The following is a 16056-nucleotide window of genomic DNA, read 5'->3' as shown; positions in this document are numbered from 1 at the left end:
AGTGTTCTAATTTCATTGATTAACGTGAGGCTGTCTGGCTTTCCCAACACCACTTGTTGAAGAGACTGTCTTTTCTCCATTGTATATTCTTGCCTTGTTTGCCATAGGTTATTGACCATAGATAGGTGCATGTGTTTATTTCTGGGCTCTCTATTCTGTTCCACTGAGCTATATGTTTTTGTGCCAGTACCATGCTGTTTTGATTACTATTGCTTTGTAGCATAGTCTGAAGCAGTGCCTTCAGCTTTGTTCTTTTCCTTCAGGATTACTTTGGCAATTCTGGGCCTTTTGTGGTTTCATATAAATTTTAGGATTATTTGTTCTACTTCTGTGAAAAATGTCATGGGTATTTTGATAGGGCTTGCATTAAATTTGTAGATGGCTTTGGGTAGTATGGCCATTTTAATATTAAATCTTCCAACCCAAGAGCAAATGGATATCTTTCCATTTCTTTGAGTCATCTTCAATTTCCTTTATCAATGTTTTATAGTTTTCAGCATATAGGTCTTTCACCTCCTTGGTTAAGTTTATTCCTAGGTTTATTCCTAGGTATTTTTTTAATGCAATTTTAAATGAGATTGTTTCCTTACTTTTCTTTCTGATATTTCATTATTAGTGTAAAGAAATGCAAAAGATTTCTGTATATTAATCTTACATCCTGCTACCTTGCTGAATTCATTGATTAGTTCTAATAGTTTTCGTGTGGAAACTGTTCTCTATATAGAGTATTATATCATCTGCAAATAGTGACAGTTTTACTTCTTCCCTTCTGATCTAGATACCTTTTATTTCTTTATCCTGTCTGATTGCTCTGGCTAGGACTTCCAATACTATGTTGAATAGAAGTGGTGAGAGTGGGCATCCTTGTCTTGTTCCTGAATTTAGTAGGAAGGCTTTCAGCTTTTCACTGTTGAGTATTATGTTGGTTGTGGGTTTGTTGTAAATGGTTTTTATTATGTTGAGATATGATCCTTCTATACCCACTTTGGTGAGATCAAGATTCTTAACTTACATCTGCAAAGTCTCCTTTACCATTGTAAGATAATATTCACAGGTTCCAGAAATTAGGATGGGGATATTGGGGGGGTGCATTATTCAGCCTACCACAATGCCTTTCTAAAGTGGCCAAGGTAGCAGCCTCCTAGCTGGTCAGTTCTGTAGTATTCTGGGAGTCATTCCTGGAGACCCAGCCTCAAGCCTGCTCCTTCAGCCCTTCCAATGATTTTGTAAACACCCAGGACGCTGAGTTCAACCTCTTTCTGCTTAAAATACAGTAGCTTCTGTTTCCTACACCCAACCAAGACTAAAATACCAATTATCCTTCAAGTCTCAGTTCAAATGTCACCATCTCTGGTAAGCCTCCCCCAATTCCTCCAAGGTTCCTTCTTCCTACTCTGGACCCCACAGGTCCTCCTAGATCAAACCTCCCTAGTGGATCATGGCCTCTCTATCCAGCTACAGCACGGGATCAAACATAAAGGAAGGCTTCATAGAGAAGTGAACCAGAGGCCATCAGCTGAGAACAACTTCCTAAGCATTAAGCCTTGGATGTGGACTGAGGCAGGCATGGCCTGGGAAGGACTGGGATCAGCCAGGGTGGAGCCAGGCTACCTGGGAATCTAGCAACACAAGGAGGGAAGCCTGGGATAGGAACGCCACCTCAACCTTGCAAAACTCCCGGGGCTCAGAGGAAAAACAAAAGGAATCTTCAGATACAGAAGCAAGCCAGCAGCTGGACACACATGAAACAGTACATTTTTCAGCTCCAGGGCTGCTGTCCAGTCTGGGGCTTCATGGCCCTGAATTCAGAAATGCAGAAACAATGGCACGTGACAGAAGGGACAGGCCCTGATCCACAGGCGAATGCGGAGGGTCAAATCTAGAAAACAACCAATAAGCAGAAGCTGAATCTCCCTTGACAAGGCAGAAAAGGAAACAGGCCAAATGATGTCCTCAGTCTATGGCAGGCCCTTACCCCGACCTCACCTGGCACAGGGCAAGCAGTCTGGCCCCAGAACCCAGAAGGGCATGCCCATGCCTGGGTGTAAATGGAGCAAGCAAACTGTTCCTTAAAAGTGTCAGATGCGTGCAACGCATCAAAGAAGACTCTGCATGCCACCTTAGATGACGTGAACATGAAGATGGGACGATAGAGAAAGAGAGCCCTGCAGAAGACCACCTCCACTGGCAGGCAAGAACTAAAGAGTCCAAACTAGAAAATGCAGAGGTTCTGTCCTGCCTGTGGCTGTTGTGTGCTGCGACATCAGGCAGACCCCATGCCCTCCCTGGGCCTCAATCTCTTCCATCTGTACAGTGGGAAGGGTAGACTCCATGCCGAAGCGTTTAGGGAAATAAGGAAAACAAGAGAGCGCTGTGCAAAGTAGGGGGTTAGGAAGGGCAGAGGAGTGGGAGATGCAGATCCTGCACCGTGGCAGGAAAGAGGCTCTGCCTGAGGAGGGAGGTCTGGGAGGCCTGGGGTGTCACTAATGAGGTCCCAGCAGACAGGGCTGGGCATGAGTGAGCTTAAGGAACCAGCCTTCCTCCATTCTGACACTAGGCACACTTCAAATTAATAATTAAAATGCTTCCTGTCAGATTCCAGCCTGACACATAATTAGAGCAGCTCCAGGCTTTAGGCTATGGTGATGAAAACAGTTCTTGTTAGAAAGAGGCTTTTCTGGGGTTGAGCTGGGTGAGGATAGAACCCTCCTCCCCAGATTTTGCCATCACGGCCTCCCTCCATCTGCATTCCAGATAGATATAGACAGGGGTTTTCCTTCCAGCCTGGGGAGGGGTGGAGGTGTGAGAAGGGGCATCCATTTCCCCATCTGCCTGCACCAGAGGGGGTTGGACAAGGTGCATCTAGCTGACATGAGAGGACAGCGCAGGGGTCTGTGCAAGGAGGGCAGGTGGGGACTCCTTGGACTTTCAAAGGCCAGACAGAAGAATCTGGGGCCAGCTGCAAATCCCGAATGCCACCCCAACCTGTGTATACAAGGTATTGCTATCATATCCTGTCTTCCCAGGACTGCTGAGGAGTAGCTGAGCTCAGCCACCAACTCTTCAGTGGGCAAAGCAGCCCAGGCCCCTCCCTACCAACCCATGGCATCCATCACTTCCTTCTAGAGCAGAGCCCTTCCTATCAACAAAGTGGGGCATGGACACAGGAGTCCTAGCTCCCAGCCCCTGGGCTTCTCATCTCCCCAGGAGCAAAGCTTGGAGGGGCTGTCCATGGTTCCAGAGACACTTCCAGTTTTCAGGCTCTTCCCCTATCGGGAGTTGTCCCAGAGCCTCATCCAGTCGACTCCTTCCTCCAGAGTCCAGCCCCTGAGCCCTATCAAACCATTCTACCTCCTCATCTGCCACCGGGCCTGGCCCCCCAAGAGAGCGGAGGGACCACCACCGCTTAGCTCATTCAGGGAGAGCCGTGAGTGCCAACCCTGGGGCTTCACCCTGAGGGGTCTGCCTTTAGGAGCTTAGCAATCAGCGCTCATGCCAAAGCTACCTGTTAGAAGAAGAACATCATTTTAGAGTAATGTTGTGTTGCTTCACTGACGTTGCCTTCATAAATATTTTAAATGTGTTTATTAGGAAAACCACAAGATCAGAGAAGAGGCTGCTGAGGCTGGGAGGAGAGATGGCTTGTGAGGTCTCAGCCGCCACTGCCACCACCACCAATGAAACATCTACTCCCTCAGAGGGGCTGGCCCTGTGGTGCCTGCAAAGAGGAGAAGCCCACATTGTTGGGCTGCCCTCCCCGCCTTGTGAAGGTGGGTGCTCTGATGCCATGTTCCTGTCCTCAGATTGAACCCCAGAAGGTAATATCACAGAGTCCTATGGACCCAGCGCTGAGCTGGGGCAAGAGCCCTCCTCTGAATGCTGCTCTGAGTTGCTGGGCAACTGCTCCCCTTCTCTGACTCAGTGGTACAGGGGAAAGAGGTGGGAGGTCCCTTCCTGGGCAGGCTGAGGTACCCAGGTACCCTTCACTCTCCTCCCCCCGACTCCTGCATCTACTCCCTTCTCCCCATGCACATACCCATCCAGAGCCACATCAGACCAGGAGCAACAGAGCCAGAGCAGGTGCACAGAGCCAGACAACCATCCCCAGGAGCCCCTCAGCCCAGGCATCTCAGTCTAGCCTCGTCCCACTCCAGTGGGCAGGGAGGACCCAGCTCAGGGACCTGGGCAAGGGGTAAGCATGGTGTCTCCTGCCCCATGATCCCTCTGTGGGGGTGGGGCAGGGATGGAGGTGCCGTGGCTGCCTCTGACACAGCTCCTCTCCTTGGGTAAGAGCCTCTTTCTCTTCCGCAAGCCAAAGCCAACAAGCCAATTAAACCCTGAGAAAGCAGAATTGATCTGCAGGCCAAGGGATTACATTGATCTGCAGTGCTGGTACCCAGGGGGCCACGGCTGCCTCCCCCTCGAGCCTGGAGCTCCTTCTACTGTCATCTTCAGCTGAGCAATGAGCAATCCTCCCCATGCGCATCTCTGTCCTCCCGCACCCCTCCACCCCCGCCACACCCTGTCTGACTGCCTATCCCCTCTCTGTTGGTCTGGGCTGAGCCTGAGGCCATCTGTTCAGACCTATTCATTCACATCACAGAAGTGCAGGTGAGGTGACAGCCATGAAGCCTCTGTCCTTTGGGCGATCTCTCTTCATCTCAGTCAACCAGGGTAGGGGGCTACTGCTCTTGACCTCAGTTTGCAGTTGTGACCTGCAAGGACACAGAGTACCCAGCACCCCAAGGGTTAACCGGTACCGTTCCCCACACAGACCGTGGGAGTGGGTGAACATGAAGCTTAGGGAAGCTTCTCTGGTAAATAAAAAAAGAGAATGACTCGCAATTACCATATCAATTGTTTCTGGGTAAATAGGTGCTGTCTAAGAGATTTTTTAAATAGATTATTCCTTTAAATAGGTTAAGCACCCGTTGGCAACCTCATTTACATTATTCATTTGCTGGGAAATCCTTTTTTCGGGGATGGTGCAGAAATAAACTTCAGCCTCAGTCTGAATTCCATTCAGAGACTGGATTAATGTGGTTTGGGTACTTCCCTGCCAGCAATGTACCAGAGGACAGGGGCTGCTCTGTGCTCTGGGCTGGGTGAGGGAAATCCAGAACTGCTCTAGGGAGGATATGAACTCCCAGAGAGCAGTGAAGGAGCCAGTGCTTTATTATGGCTGTGAAACACCGAGATGCAGTCAGGGATCCAGGGGGATACACAGGAGGGAGTACATAGGATTTCCATAGGCAGAGAAGAGAGAGGGCAGACCCAGTGGAGGAAGAGCTTGAGCAAAGGCTTTTATAAACAGGACTGAATATGATGCATACAACTTCTTCCGCTTCGTCAATCACCTCTGTCCCCTTCTCCCTCATCACCCGTCCTCCAGACAGAGCACAATGGGCTCCTCTCCCAGTATTGCCAAGCCCACTCCACAAATGCCCCAGATCTGGAGTCCCTGGCCGCCAGCACATTGTCTTGTAGGGCTGACCCAGATCGTTCCAGCTGCAGTGGACGGGCAGACGCTCAGAAGGGCAGCCTGGATGGAGATACCAAGGAAATCAGCACCCTGGCCGTGACTCCCCGGTCACCAAAGCCCTCAGCGTGGTCACCCAAGGAGGCTGAGCTGGCTCTGCAACCTGGCCAGCTTCAGGTTCTCAGAATGTTTGCTGAAGCTGTCACCAGTGAGCACGTGGACTTCAAAGTAATTATGAAAGCTATAGGAACAAGAAGTAATGCGTTCATTCATTAGCAACAAATTACACTGAATTATCTTAGCAAATAAGGCAAAATGTCAGCTCAGTGGCTGGCAGAGACACATGGTGGTCCTTACTCCCAGCGCCCTGAGAATGGGGTCACATTCTGCAGGAACTGCTTAGGAGAGGATATTGAAACACAAGAGGCAGGAAGGGAATGGGGTAGGGTGCAGACTAGGACCCTGGGAGTCTGACAGTCTGTGAATCACGCGACTAGACAGGTAGACTCCAGATAGGTAAGTTTTAAGACTGAGGAAGGACTAGAGGCCAGAGACCTTGCAGGAGGGTAGTGGAAGGCAGTGGAGGAGGAAAGATGCTATACTCTTGTCACTCTGGATAGAGCAGGTCTGCAGAACCATGGAGGCCACAGAATATCCTGGGGCAGAAGCAAGTTTGAGGCAGGGAGGAAAGAAAACAGGAAGAGCGTGAAGGGCGCTTCCTTGAGCCTGGCACACGCGCACAGACTGCTGGGCTGCAGCGAGCAGGACAGATGGTCCTTCCCTTCGTGGTGCTGGAGGGAGGGAGGGAGCCAGAACCTGCCATGTGACTGTGCACATCTGGAGGCCTGGGGGGCGACAAGGGAGGGAGAAGGGGAGGCAGTGGGAGGAAGAGGAGGGAGCCTCCTGTCCTCAGGTGAAGGGGGCTGAGTCATCATCCCTGACACCCCATCTTTTCTCACTTCCCTGGAGCCTGGGTGCCTGGTCTGACCAAGGGTAGGAACTCAGGGTTCCTGCTCTCCTCTGGGCCCCACAACACAGGGAATAGGGCCCCTCTCTTCTCCACACTAAACAAGATCGCTTCCTTTAACCTTTCTTGCACCTGTATTGTCTGTGATTCCTTTAGTGAGAAAACAAATACCCTTGGGTCTGATTCAGTCATCACTGAGAACAGCTGGCTTGTCTCATGTGCCTGGTCTCCAAAGCCTCGGCTCAGGGCTGTCTCTCTGAATCCTATTTCTCATTAACTTGTAAGCTAGGCCGGAGCCCCTGGGGTACGCACATCAACTATTTAGCAATGATCTCAAACAGCTGCATCAGAACTTCTAGGGGTGGGGCCCAGGCACTACTCTTAATAAAACTTTCTTAGGTGATTCTCGGGTGCAGCCAGGGTTGAGAATCATTGGACAAATGTGATCTGGAGCTGTATCGCTAGGAGCTCAAGGATCAAGGAGGTGAGAGGCTGATCTACTGTAAGCTGAAACATTTTGATCCATGGCAGGGCCTCCATCTGAAAGGGACAACAATGAAACATGTCCAGAGGAGGGCACTAGGGGTGAAGAAATCATATGAGCTGAGGGAAGTGGAGGGGAGGGGGTTCTTTTGCTTCTCAGGTGCTGGGGACAGGCTGGGGACAAAGGTCGCAGATCCTCTGTCTCTGAGGGCTGGGATGTGCATGCCCCATGAGACCCAGTGCTTCCTGTGCTCTAATGAGCACCACCTCATTAGTGGTGAAATAGTGTCACCATAATTACCTGGAGCTGGTGGAGCCAAATGGCCAGGTCATGAACACCCTCAGACACAAGTGCAGGGAATTTAACTTGCCCTGAGGCACCTGCATCTAGTGAGATGCTGATGAACGTGGCCCCATTCCTGTGGTCAGGTGTGGTGGGTACAGGATGCAGGGCTCAGCCCAAGGCCCAGCGCACACTCAGACGGCTGCTCCCACCCCACCCAGCAAGAGGCAGACGCACTCACCTCCAAGGCTGGGGTCCCAGAACCACGAAGACCGCTAGCTCCTGGGGAACTGAGGCGGGGCCACCACAAGGTAGGTGATGAAGGGGAAGGTGGTGCAGGGCGGGTGGGGGAGAAAGAGAGGCCCACAGGCCCTGTCTGCTGCTGAGTCGGGCTCCGTGGCCGAGTCCCTGAGAGCCTGGCTGGGGCGGCAGTTCCCAGCACCATTTTTGCCCTGTCTAGAATCCATTTTGCTAGTGGCCCTAAGTGTTCTTCATTTACAAGTTCTTGCTGCCACAGGGACTGGCTACAAAGGCAACCCAGGGGCTTCCCTGGTGGCACAGTGGTTGAGAGTCCGCCTGCCAATGCAGGGGACACGGGTTCGTGCCCCGGTCCGGGAAGATCCCACATGCCGCGGAGCGGTTGGGCCCGTGAGCCATGGCCGCTGAGCCTGCGCGTCCGGAGCCTGTGCTCCGCCACGGGAGAGGCCACAGCAGTGTGAGGCCCGCGTACCGCAAAAAAAAAAAAAAGGGAAGAAAGAGAACTGACTTGAGAAAATGGTAAAGAAAACAGAAAAAAAGTTGCAGAACTGTATGTACGATTTCATTTTTAAAAATGTGTACGCCTGGAGAAAAGTCTGGACGGCTCTCGAACCCTTAGCAGTGCTTCCCTCTGAGTGGGGGGACTGGAGGTAAACACAACCACTCTATACATTTCTGTATTGTTTGCGTTTGTGGTGTTTGAAGCTTCTGCCCCCCACGCTCTCTACGTTCCGGCTGCTCACTTCACGGCAGCTCCGCTCCTGCCCCTCTGTGAGTGCCCTGCACTTGGAGGCCTGGGTTTTGGACTCCTCGGAGCAAACTTTGGCTTCATGTCTCAGTTTAAGACTTGGGCTTTGCATCAAGATCTTTGGCCATTGCCCAGCTCAGAATCTGCCAGGGTCTCTGCTCATTGGCCCACAGGTACCAGCAGCATCCCACTTGGCAACCACCTCCCGGGATGAGCAAGGTCAGGTGCCTGTCCCTGAACAGGCCTCATGGAAGGTGCCGTCCCTGCCTGTGAGTGGAAGCAGAGTGCTCTGAAGAGGAAGCAGGCAGGTAGAGAAAGGTAGGGCACCCCCCCCACACACACCCAGTCCCCTCCTCCTGAGTAGTCAGGGCCACTAATTGGTCTTCACAGCCTTGGTTACATATGGTCCTGGAGGTGAATTCTGGTCACACCTCAAGCCAGGAAAATGAACCCTTGCTCTGTCCCCTCTTTAATATGGATGTGACACCTGCAGGCTACAGCTTGTCACACTGTGAGAATTATTTCTCCATTAAAACGCAGGAGTTGGAGTTTTGCCCAGGAAGGCAGCTAAAAGTACTGCTCTCTGGGGCACCAGTCACCAGGGGACTTAGTGGCCACCTTCCTCACTCTCCAGCCCCCAGGGAAGTCCCACACCTGCCGGATCCCTCCCTTGAGTATTTGATACAGCATCATGTCTGAGCCGCCCTGTCAGAGAGAAAAAGCACCGGTTACCGTGCCTGTTTTACTGATGGGCAAACTGAGGTTCAGACAGCTTGCTCTGGGTCACTGTGCTCCATCTACAAAATCACGGAGGGAGCAAGAGTGTGCAGCCCGACTGCGGGGAGGGAAAGATAAGCCGTCACGCGTGCCCAGCACTTTACAGTTTGTAGTGTCTTCTTCCTGCTTTGTCCAACCCTCGCAACTATCCTATGAAAAAAGAACTACTATTGTCCCCACCTTACAAGTGGGGTTGATGCCTGGTGAGGTGAGAACACGCTCAAGGGCACAGGGGGAGATAAGGGGCAAAGGCAGAGCCTCAGCTCAAGGCTTTTGATTCTAAAACCCACCCAGAGGACCAGGGGTGGGACTTCTAGCAAGGTCTCACCCCCAGGGTCATCGACTTTAGAAGAAGCACCCCAGTTTGTAAAGAATGCCACATACTTTTCAGAAGAGGACGCGTCACCCCTTCTTAATAGATAAGGAAATGAAGGCTTAGAGGGATGAAGGACTTGGTCACAAGATAGTAGCAGAGCTGGAGAAAAAATGTCAAGTGTCCTGACCCCCAGCCCGGTCCCCTCCAGCTGCCCCAGGGCCTGCAGAACTCGGGGACTGACTGGCTGGCCAGTTCTGAGACCCTGGCACCCGGGTCAAATGAGCACTGTGCACTCTGCAGGCTCCCAGGTCCCTGAACCCGGTTCTCTGGAAACTGTTTGCCTGCCGCATTCAACCCCCCTTCCCAGTCTTTGGAGCCAGAAGGTGGGGAAAACCTCAGGCCCATTTTTCATATAAGAAAACTAAGGCCCAGAGAAGCTAAATGCTCAGGATCACAGGGTAGAACTAGGTCCTAGACCTGGAACTCTGACTCGGGCCTGGTGCCCATTCCACTGGGTCAGCCAAGAGCAGCACACAGAGCTCCTTTCCTGTGTCAGCTTCTTATTGGGTCTCAGCTTCCCCATCCATGAAATGGGGGCATTAGCCCTTAAACAAGCCTGAGGTCTGAGTCTTCTGAGACAAAGCTATTAGTCTTCTGAGATAAAGCTATTCGGGGTGGAGCCCCCAAAAGTGACCAAAGGGCCTGGCTTTCTGGACAGCCAACATCACTTTACCAAGGGGGAAACTGAGGCTAGAGAGGGGGTCATGGAGACCCCGTGACTTAAGGACAGTGACAGAAAGGAGATCCAGGTATCCCTACTCTGGCTTCAAACGTCCAGAAGGGAACCCTTCCTGCCAAGTCCCGCTGCCCGCCCTACTGCCACACATTTTGCAGAGAAAAAGCTTTCTACAAAGGCGTTTATTTTTCCCAAAATACACCACCAGTTAACAAAGTCCCTCAGAGTCCCATATTTAAATTAGAAATCCCCACATCTTTCATTCCTGGTGAAGGGAGGGATGTCAACAGGAGGACATCAGATCATCAGAAGTTTACTCCACTGGAGGCTGGGGACCGGCCAGAGACAAGCCAGGAAGTGGCTGCCCAGCCCCAGAATAGCACCATGGTGGGAGAGGGGGCTGTCCCTGCCCCCAAGCTCCAGCCAGCGAGGAGAGGCCCCAGGCTTCCCCTGTGCTGCGGCTCTCAGCTTCCCGGGGTCTGTCAGGCCTTGGCTGCCTGCCCCCCTGCTCATGCCTGGAAAGACACTTTGGAAACCATCAGATTCTCCAGTCGTGGTGAGAGGCTTTGCCCCTCTCTCCAGGTTTCTGCCCCCACCCTCTGTTCTGGGTAAGGATTAGGGATGGGATGGGAGTGAGGTATCCAGGGAAATGCGGTACAGAACAGGAGTACAGTAGCGAGCCAGGCAGGAGCCCCTCACAACCACTCTTTCCTCACGGGTTTCCCAGCTGAAGGGCAAGCTCCTTAGGGAGGGGCTTGTCTTCTCACGTGGGGTCCCCAGCACCTAACATAGCGCTGACACCCCACAGATGCTCAGTGAACATTACTTGAGTGGATAAACGAAAGGGAAGTCAGGAAAAGCAGAGGGACAGAAGCTGACCCCAAGGGGGCCCACACAGCCGCCCAGAGACCCAGTGTGACCAGCACGTGCTTCCTGTGGGGAGGGCGGGCAGAAGGTGGGGCTCACAGGGCACAGCCCAGGGCGCCACGGAAGAGACGGGGCCAGGGGAGGTCCTCACGTGTTCCAGCACGTGCACCTGCATGCCTGGGGGAGGGGCCCTGTCTTCACTTAGCAGGACAGGGGAAAGGCCAACTTTAGGGACAGAGCAGAAGGAGAAGCTTCTAGACTCGAGGAAATGCTAAGGCTGCAGTGGCCCTGTCAGAGGAGACAGAATTACGGGCAGGTGGGAGAAAAGGCTGAGAAGTGATAATCGGTGACTGTGTATCACATCTTTGAAGAAAAAAGGCAGCCAGCTGGTCCATGTAGCATATCCATTGGAGAAATAAGGCGGCAGGATGATTTATGTATCGTGTCACTGGAGAAATAAGGCAGCAGGATGACTTAGGAATCATGTCCGTCGGAGAAATAAGGCTGCGGGGTGGTCTATGTATCGTGTCCTTTGCAGAACGAGTAGACCCGCTAGAGTAGAAGCCATCCTTTAAGGGCAGAGAAGCCCCCTGCCCAGGGCTCACACTGAAGCCCCAGTGCAGCCGGAGGTGGGAGCCCCGGGGCAGGGCAGCAGCTCCCTGGTCCTCATGGTCAGGCTATTTCTGGTCCATCATCTGCATTTCATGATGGGAAGGAGAAAAAGCGGGGAGAGCATTAAATGCAGGAGTTCTACTGTCGGGAGCGTGCCAGAACCCCAGGGATGTGGTCACATACTCAAGGGGAAGAGTATGTGTGACAGGGCCCAGCAGTCTGACTCGCAGCCCCCTGCATCGAGCACTGCCCTCGAGGCTCAGACACACACACACACACACACACACACACACACACACAGCAGCTGGGCATCAGACAGACCACGAGGGTGCCTGGGGGAGACTGCCCAGTCCTGGCCAGCCTCTTTCTCAATCCCCAGGGGTTCACCCACCCTGCACACAACCCTGCCCTCTGTCTGGCACACTCTTCCCTTCCCAACTCTGCCCCCACACCCTCCCTGTCCTTTGATCCATCTTCTTCACCCCATAGATTCACACCCCTGGCCTCACTCCACTCCCTGACCTGCATGGAGAGTTTAGAAGACGGACCGGGGCCTGTGTGACCCTGCCCCTCCCTCTCCCATCCTTTGGGCTCCATCTGTCCCTGGAAGAGTAGCTCTCCCTTCTGGGGACTGCCTCTGTGCTTGTCCAGCCTGGCCAGAGACCAGGGGGCCAGGCTGCCACACTGGGGAGCAGGGTCAGGCGGCCCCCTGCTCCACACAGCCAGGCTGACGTTTTGATCTCCATCTGCTCGATCCTTCTATGCCTCATTTGGTTCAGGACAACGGGGAGGCGGATAATTTATCTCCATCCCTCCAGACCCCAACACAGGCCTCCACTCCCGCCATGGAACGTTCTACAGCATTCTGAAGGGCTTGCTTTACAGAGCACTTCTGCATTTGGCACCTTGGCATCTCGTAAGGGAGGTGTGACAGGAACCCCCCTGGAAGGTTATGGGCAGAGACTTAAAGTGAGGTCTCCCCTAGGGGGCTCTGTCTTCTGCATGAGGCTGCCTTTCTGAAGACCCCTCACCCAGCTTTTATCATGAATTCTGCACAGGTTTCTGAGGGCCCCACTGCCCCCCACCTCTGGGAGTTTCCTGAGCACAGGGCCTATGTCCTTCCTTCCTTTCTTCCCAAAGAAAAGCTCAATGCAGGGATGAGCCTCCAGGGACTTGGTGAAAGTTTATTTCCTAACAGGGATGACAAGGCAACCTGAAAATTATTTAAGGCTCCATAACCTCTGGCCAAAAATTAAGGTCCCAAGACCTTTGATTTTCTAACTGGAAGCCACTCATTTAATGACAAGTCTGCATAAAGGAATAGTTTGTTCAAAATACACATGCACACAGACACACACACACACACACAGATACACATATATTTATACACAAACACACATACGTAGATGTGGCTCTTGGTTACTTTTAATAAGGAAGAATCTCAAACTAACCTCCAACCAACCACTTGCTAATGTAACTGCTGATGTTACGGTAATCTAAATAATAATGATTGCTAACACTTACTAACCACTGACTATGGACCAGGAACGTGGCTGTCTAGCTGAAAACCACATTTCCTAGCCTCACTTGAGTTAGGAGTCATGTGACTAGGTTCTGACAAATGGATATAAACGGGAGTGACGGGAGCTATTTCTAGTCAAGCCCTAGAAGAAAATGTCCCCTCCCTCTCCTCTTTCCCCCTTACTTCTGGAGGGGCTGTGGGAGCTGCAGCAGCTACTCCGGACCTGGGGCTGGAAGCTTTGAGTGGAAGAAGACAGAAACCAGGTAAGTGGAAGTTGGTTCCAGGGCACCAGGGGCCTTAAGACAACCTCGACTCCTGTCCTGGTTAAGCCTCTATCATATTTGCGTCCTGTGAGAGCAGCGGGGACCTTGGTTTCTCTGCCATTTCAACAGGGGGGAATCGAGGCTGCTCTTCTGGGGAGGGAGCCTCAGGGCAGCAGTGAAGGGTGATAATCACCCCCAACAACAACAACCCTCCCCAGCCTCCTACACACAGGCTCACAAACACACAGATACACAATCTCAAACACCACGTGTCTTTACCTTCTTTGCTTTCAGAGTGTTTCAGAGGCCGCAGGGCTGCAAAAAAAAGGAAGGAGTACACAGTGAGGGGGCACCGTGAAAAGTGGTGGGGTAGGGTGTTGGGCAGAGGCATAGGAGCCAAGGAAGAAATAAAGGCTAGAAGAACTGGGAGAAGGCAGGAGGGAGAGTCGAGAGGGTGAGGGCAACATCACAGCACCAGAAAAGGGGCCCTCCGCTGCTATCCCAAGTCCCAGCTCCACTCTGGCTTGTCACTCCTCCCCCGGGCCTCAGTTTTCTGCATCTCTATAATGGGAACAACTCCCCGGCCCTCCTATGAGCTGGAGATGTGAGAGTACGCTGAGCCGGCTCTACAAATAGGGTGAAGTGAGGCACTGAAGAGGCTGCAAGTGTCCCCTGGTGGGCCTGGAATCGTGCAGAACTGGGACCCAGTGCTCTCTAAGCCTCCCTCTTCTCCCCACTCCCTCCCTTCTGCCAATTATACCTGCCTCCGAGCATGAAAAATGAGGCCTGATCCCAGGGCTGTCTCCACACTGGCCACACCCGGGGACACCAAAGGCAGAGAATTAATTGACATAATTTACAGCAGTCCCCAGGGGTCCATTTCCTGCCCTTCCTTCTGCGGGTGTTGGGGGGAAGCTGTGTCAACTGGCACCATCCCAAATGGCTCAGTGGGAACCTGCCTCCCCCAGCTAAGAAGCCCAGGGAAGAGAAGGCAGTGAGGCCTCCAGCCCCCGCTGGGCTCCAGGCTCGTGCCATGCCCTTTGCAAAGTCACTCGAGATAGCTTCAAAATGGCCCTCTGGGGCCATCAGGGCAGGACGACATTTTACAGATGAGAAACTGAAGCCCAGAGGAACAAAGCACTTTGACCAAAGTCACACAGCCTCTAAGCAGAGTGGGACTGTGTCAGGCGGATAATACCGTCCTAATAACAGGCCTGCAAAGTATGGAGCCCTTACAGGCACCAGGTATGACACTAGGCCCTTTAGATACATGATCTCATTGAATTTAACCCACAGAACCTATGAAGGGAGCAGTTAGGAGGAGACTGAGACCCAGAGAGGCAAAGTGACTTGCTCAAGGCCACTCAGCTTATATGAGCTGGAGCTGGAACTAAAACCCAGGCTGCTCTGTCTCCTGAGCCCTCACTCTACCCCTAGGAAGCCACCAGCCTCCACAGTGCAGGTCCCTCAGGGTTGAGTAGCCTGGTAGGTGGGTAAAGGCAGAGGCAGGAGACACGAAGCAGCACCGGGAGACCTGCCTGAGGTCTAACACTGAGCAAAGACAGACGCACCTAGGTTGGGAGGCCTCAGTGCCCGGGACACACTTCATTCAAACCTTCAAGTGAACGTGGTCCCTCCAGACGCTGGAGTCCTCTCCCCTGTTCAGTGCCAGCTCTTAGCTCAGACTTACCCGTCTTAGATCCTTCTCCATCCCCATCCTGGTCCTCAGCGCCTGGAAGAGTGAACCAAAACTTCCTCAGCCCCACTTTCATCATTGAACTTCTGCTCCCGGGAGCACGGGAGCAGGTAAATGGGGCTGAGCAGGCCTGGTCTGTGGTCCAAATGCTGGACACAGGGTCAGAGACCGGCACAGAGCAGAGTGCTATGGCAGGACGAAAGGGACCCCAGCCTGGAGCCCGCCGCTCACCTGGCCAAGGACCACCTACTTGCCCCTCCACCATCCACCAGCCCCATCACCCACCGTCCACTCGCCCACCAACCCAGTCAACCACCACCTCCAACGTGCATACCCACCCGTCTATGGTTCCTCATCCTTCCGCAGCCTGCCCAGCCACCTGCCACACAGGCAGCCACCCACCTGTTCCAACTGACCAGTCTCCTCTCCGTTCACATATGCTCTCCTTCCTGACACCCAGTCATCTCCCACCCCTCACCATCTACCTTCATGTTCAGCCACATACCACCCACCAGGGTCAACTCACCCACTCACCAATGTCCACTCACTCACCCAACACTCACTAGAGTCAACTTACCTATCAAGGTCAAACCACCTACCTATCAAGGTCAAACCACCTACCTATCAATGTCGACTCACCACCTACCAATCACCAAAGTCAACTCCTACTGACCCCCCAGCCCAAGCAAACAGCAGCTGCTTCAGACTCTGCCCCACCTGGAGGCAGACACACCCTCTCACGGTGACACGCAAACCCACGAAGCAGTCACGCTTGTGCTACTCGAGTTCCATGTGCTTTCACTCACAGACACTCCCATGTGACATAGGCTCTCACAGTCACGCTTGTTTGCACAGACACATCCCTCCCCTTGTCACACATCCACCACTCACTCCCAGTCACACTCATATCCACACTCATCCTGCCATGTCTGCACACTCACAGGCAGGCTCACACCTGTTTACAACACATGTTCGGCCTCCAGATCACACACACACACAGTCTAGCTGCATTTGCACACCCACACTCATTCTGTCACTGGAAAGTGACA

General features: G+C 52.8%; 1 protein-coding gene across 2 annotated transcripts in view; it reads right to left on the bottom strand.

Moving 5' to 3' along the window:
* Positions 1 to 10213: 10213 nt before the first annotated feature.
* CD276 (CD276 molecule) overlaps positions 10214 to 16056 on the bottom strand; it is a 30002-nt gene continuing 24159 nt past the window's right edge. For both annotated transcript variants that reach the window (XM_082648604.1, XM_082648605.1), the window contains exons 8-10: positions 15002 to 15043; positions 13591 to 13626; positions 10214 to 11609 (exon numbers count right to left, since the gene is read on the bottom strand). In XM_082648604.1, coding sequence (XP_082504730.1) covers positions 11587 to 11609; positions 13591 to 13626; positions 15002 to 15043 — 101 coding nt within the window. In that variant the 3' untranslated portion in view covers positions 10214 to 11586. The remainder of the gene's footprint in view (positions 11610 to 13590; positions 13627 to 15001; positions 15044 to 16056) is intronic.

This window comes from Grampus griseus (genome assembly GCF_964374135.1).
Source record: "Grampus griseus genome assembly, chromosome: 2".
Lineage (NCBI taxonomy): Eukaryota > Metazoa > Chordata > Mammalia > Artiodactyla > Delphinidae > Grampus > Grampus griseus.
The sequence above is the reverse complement of the archived record's forward strand: the minus strand, read 5'-3'. Positions and strand labels throughout refer to the sequence as shown.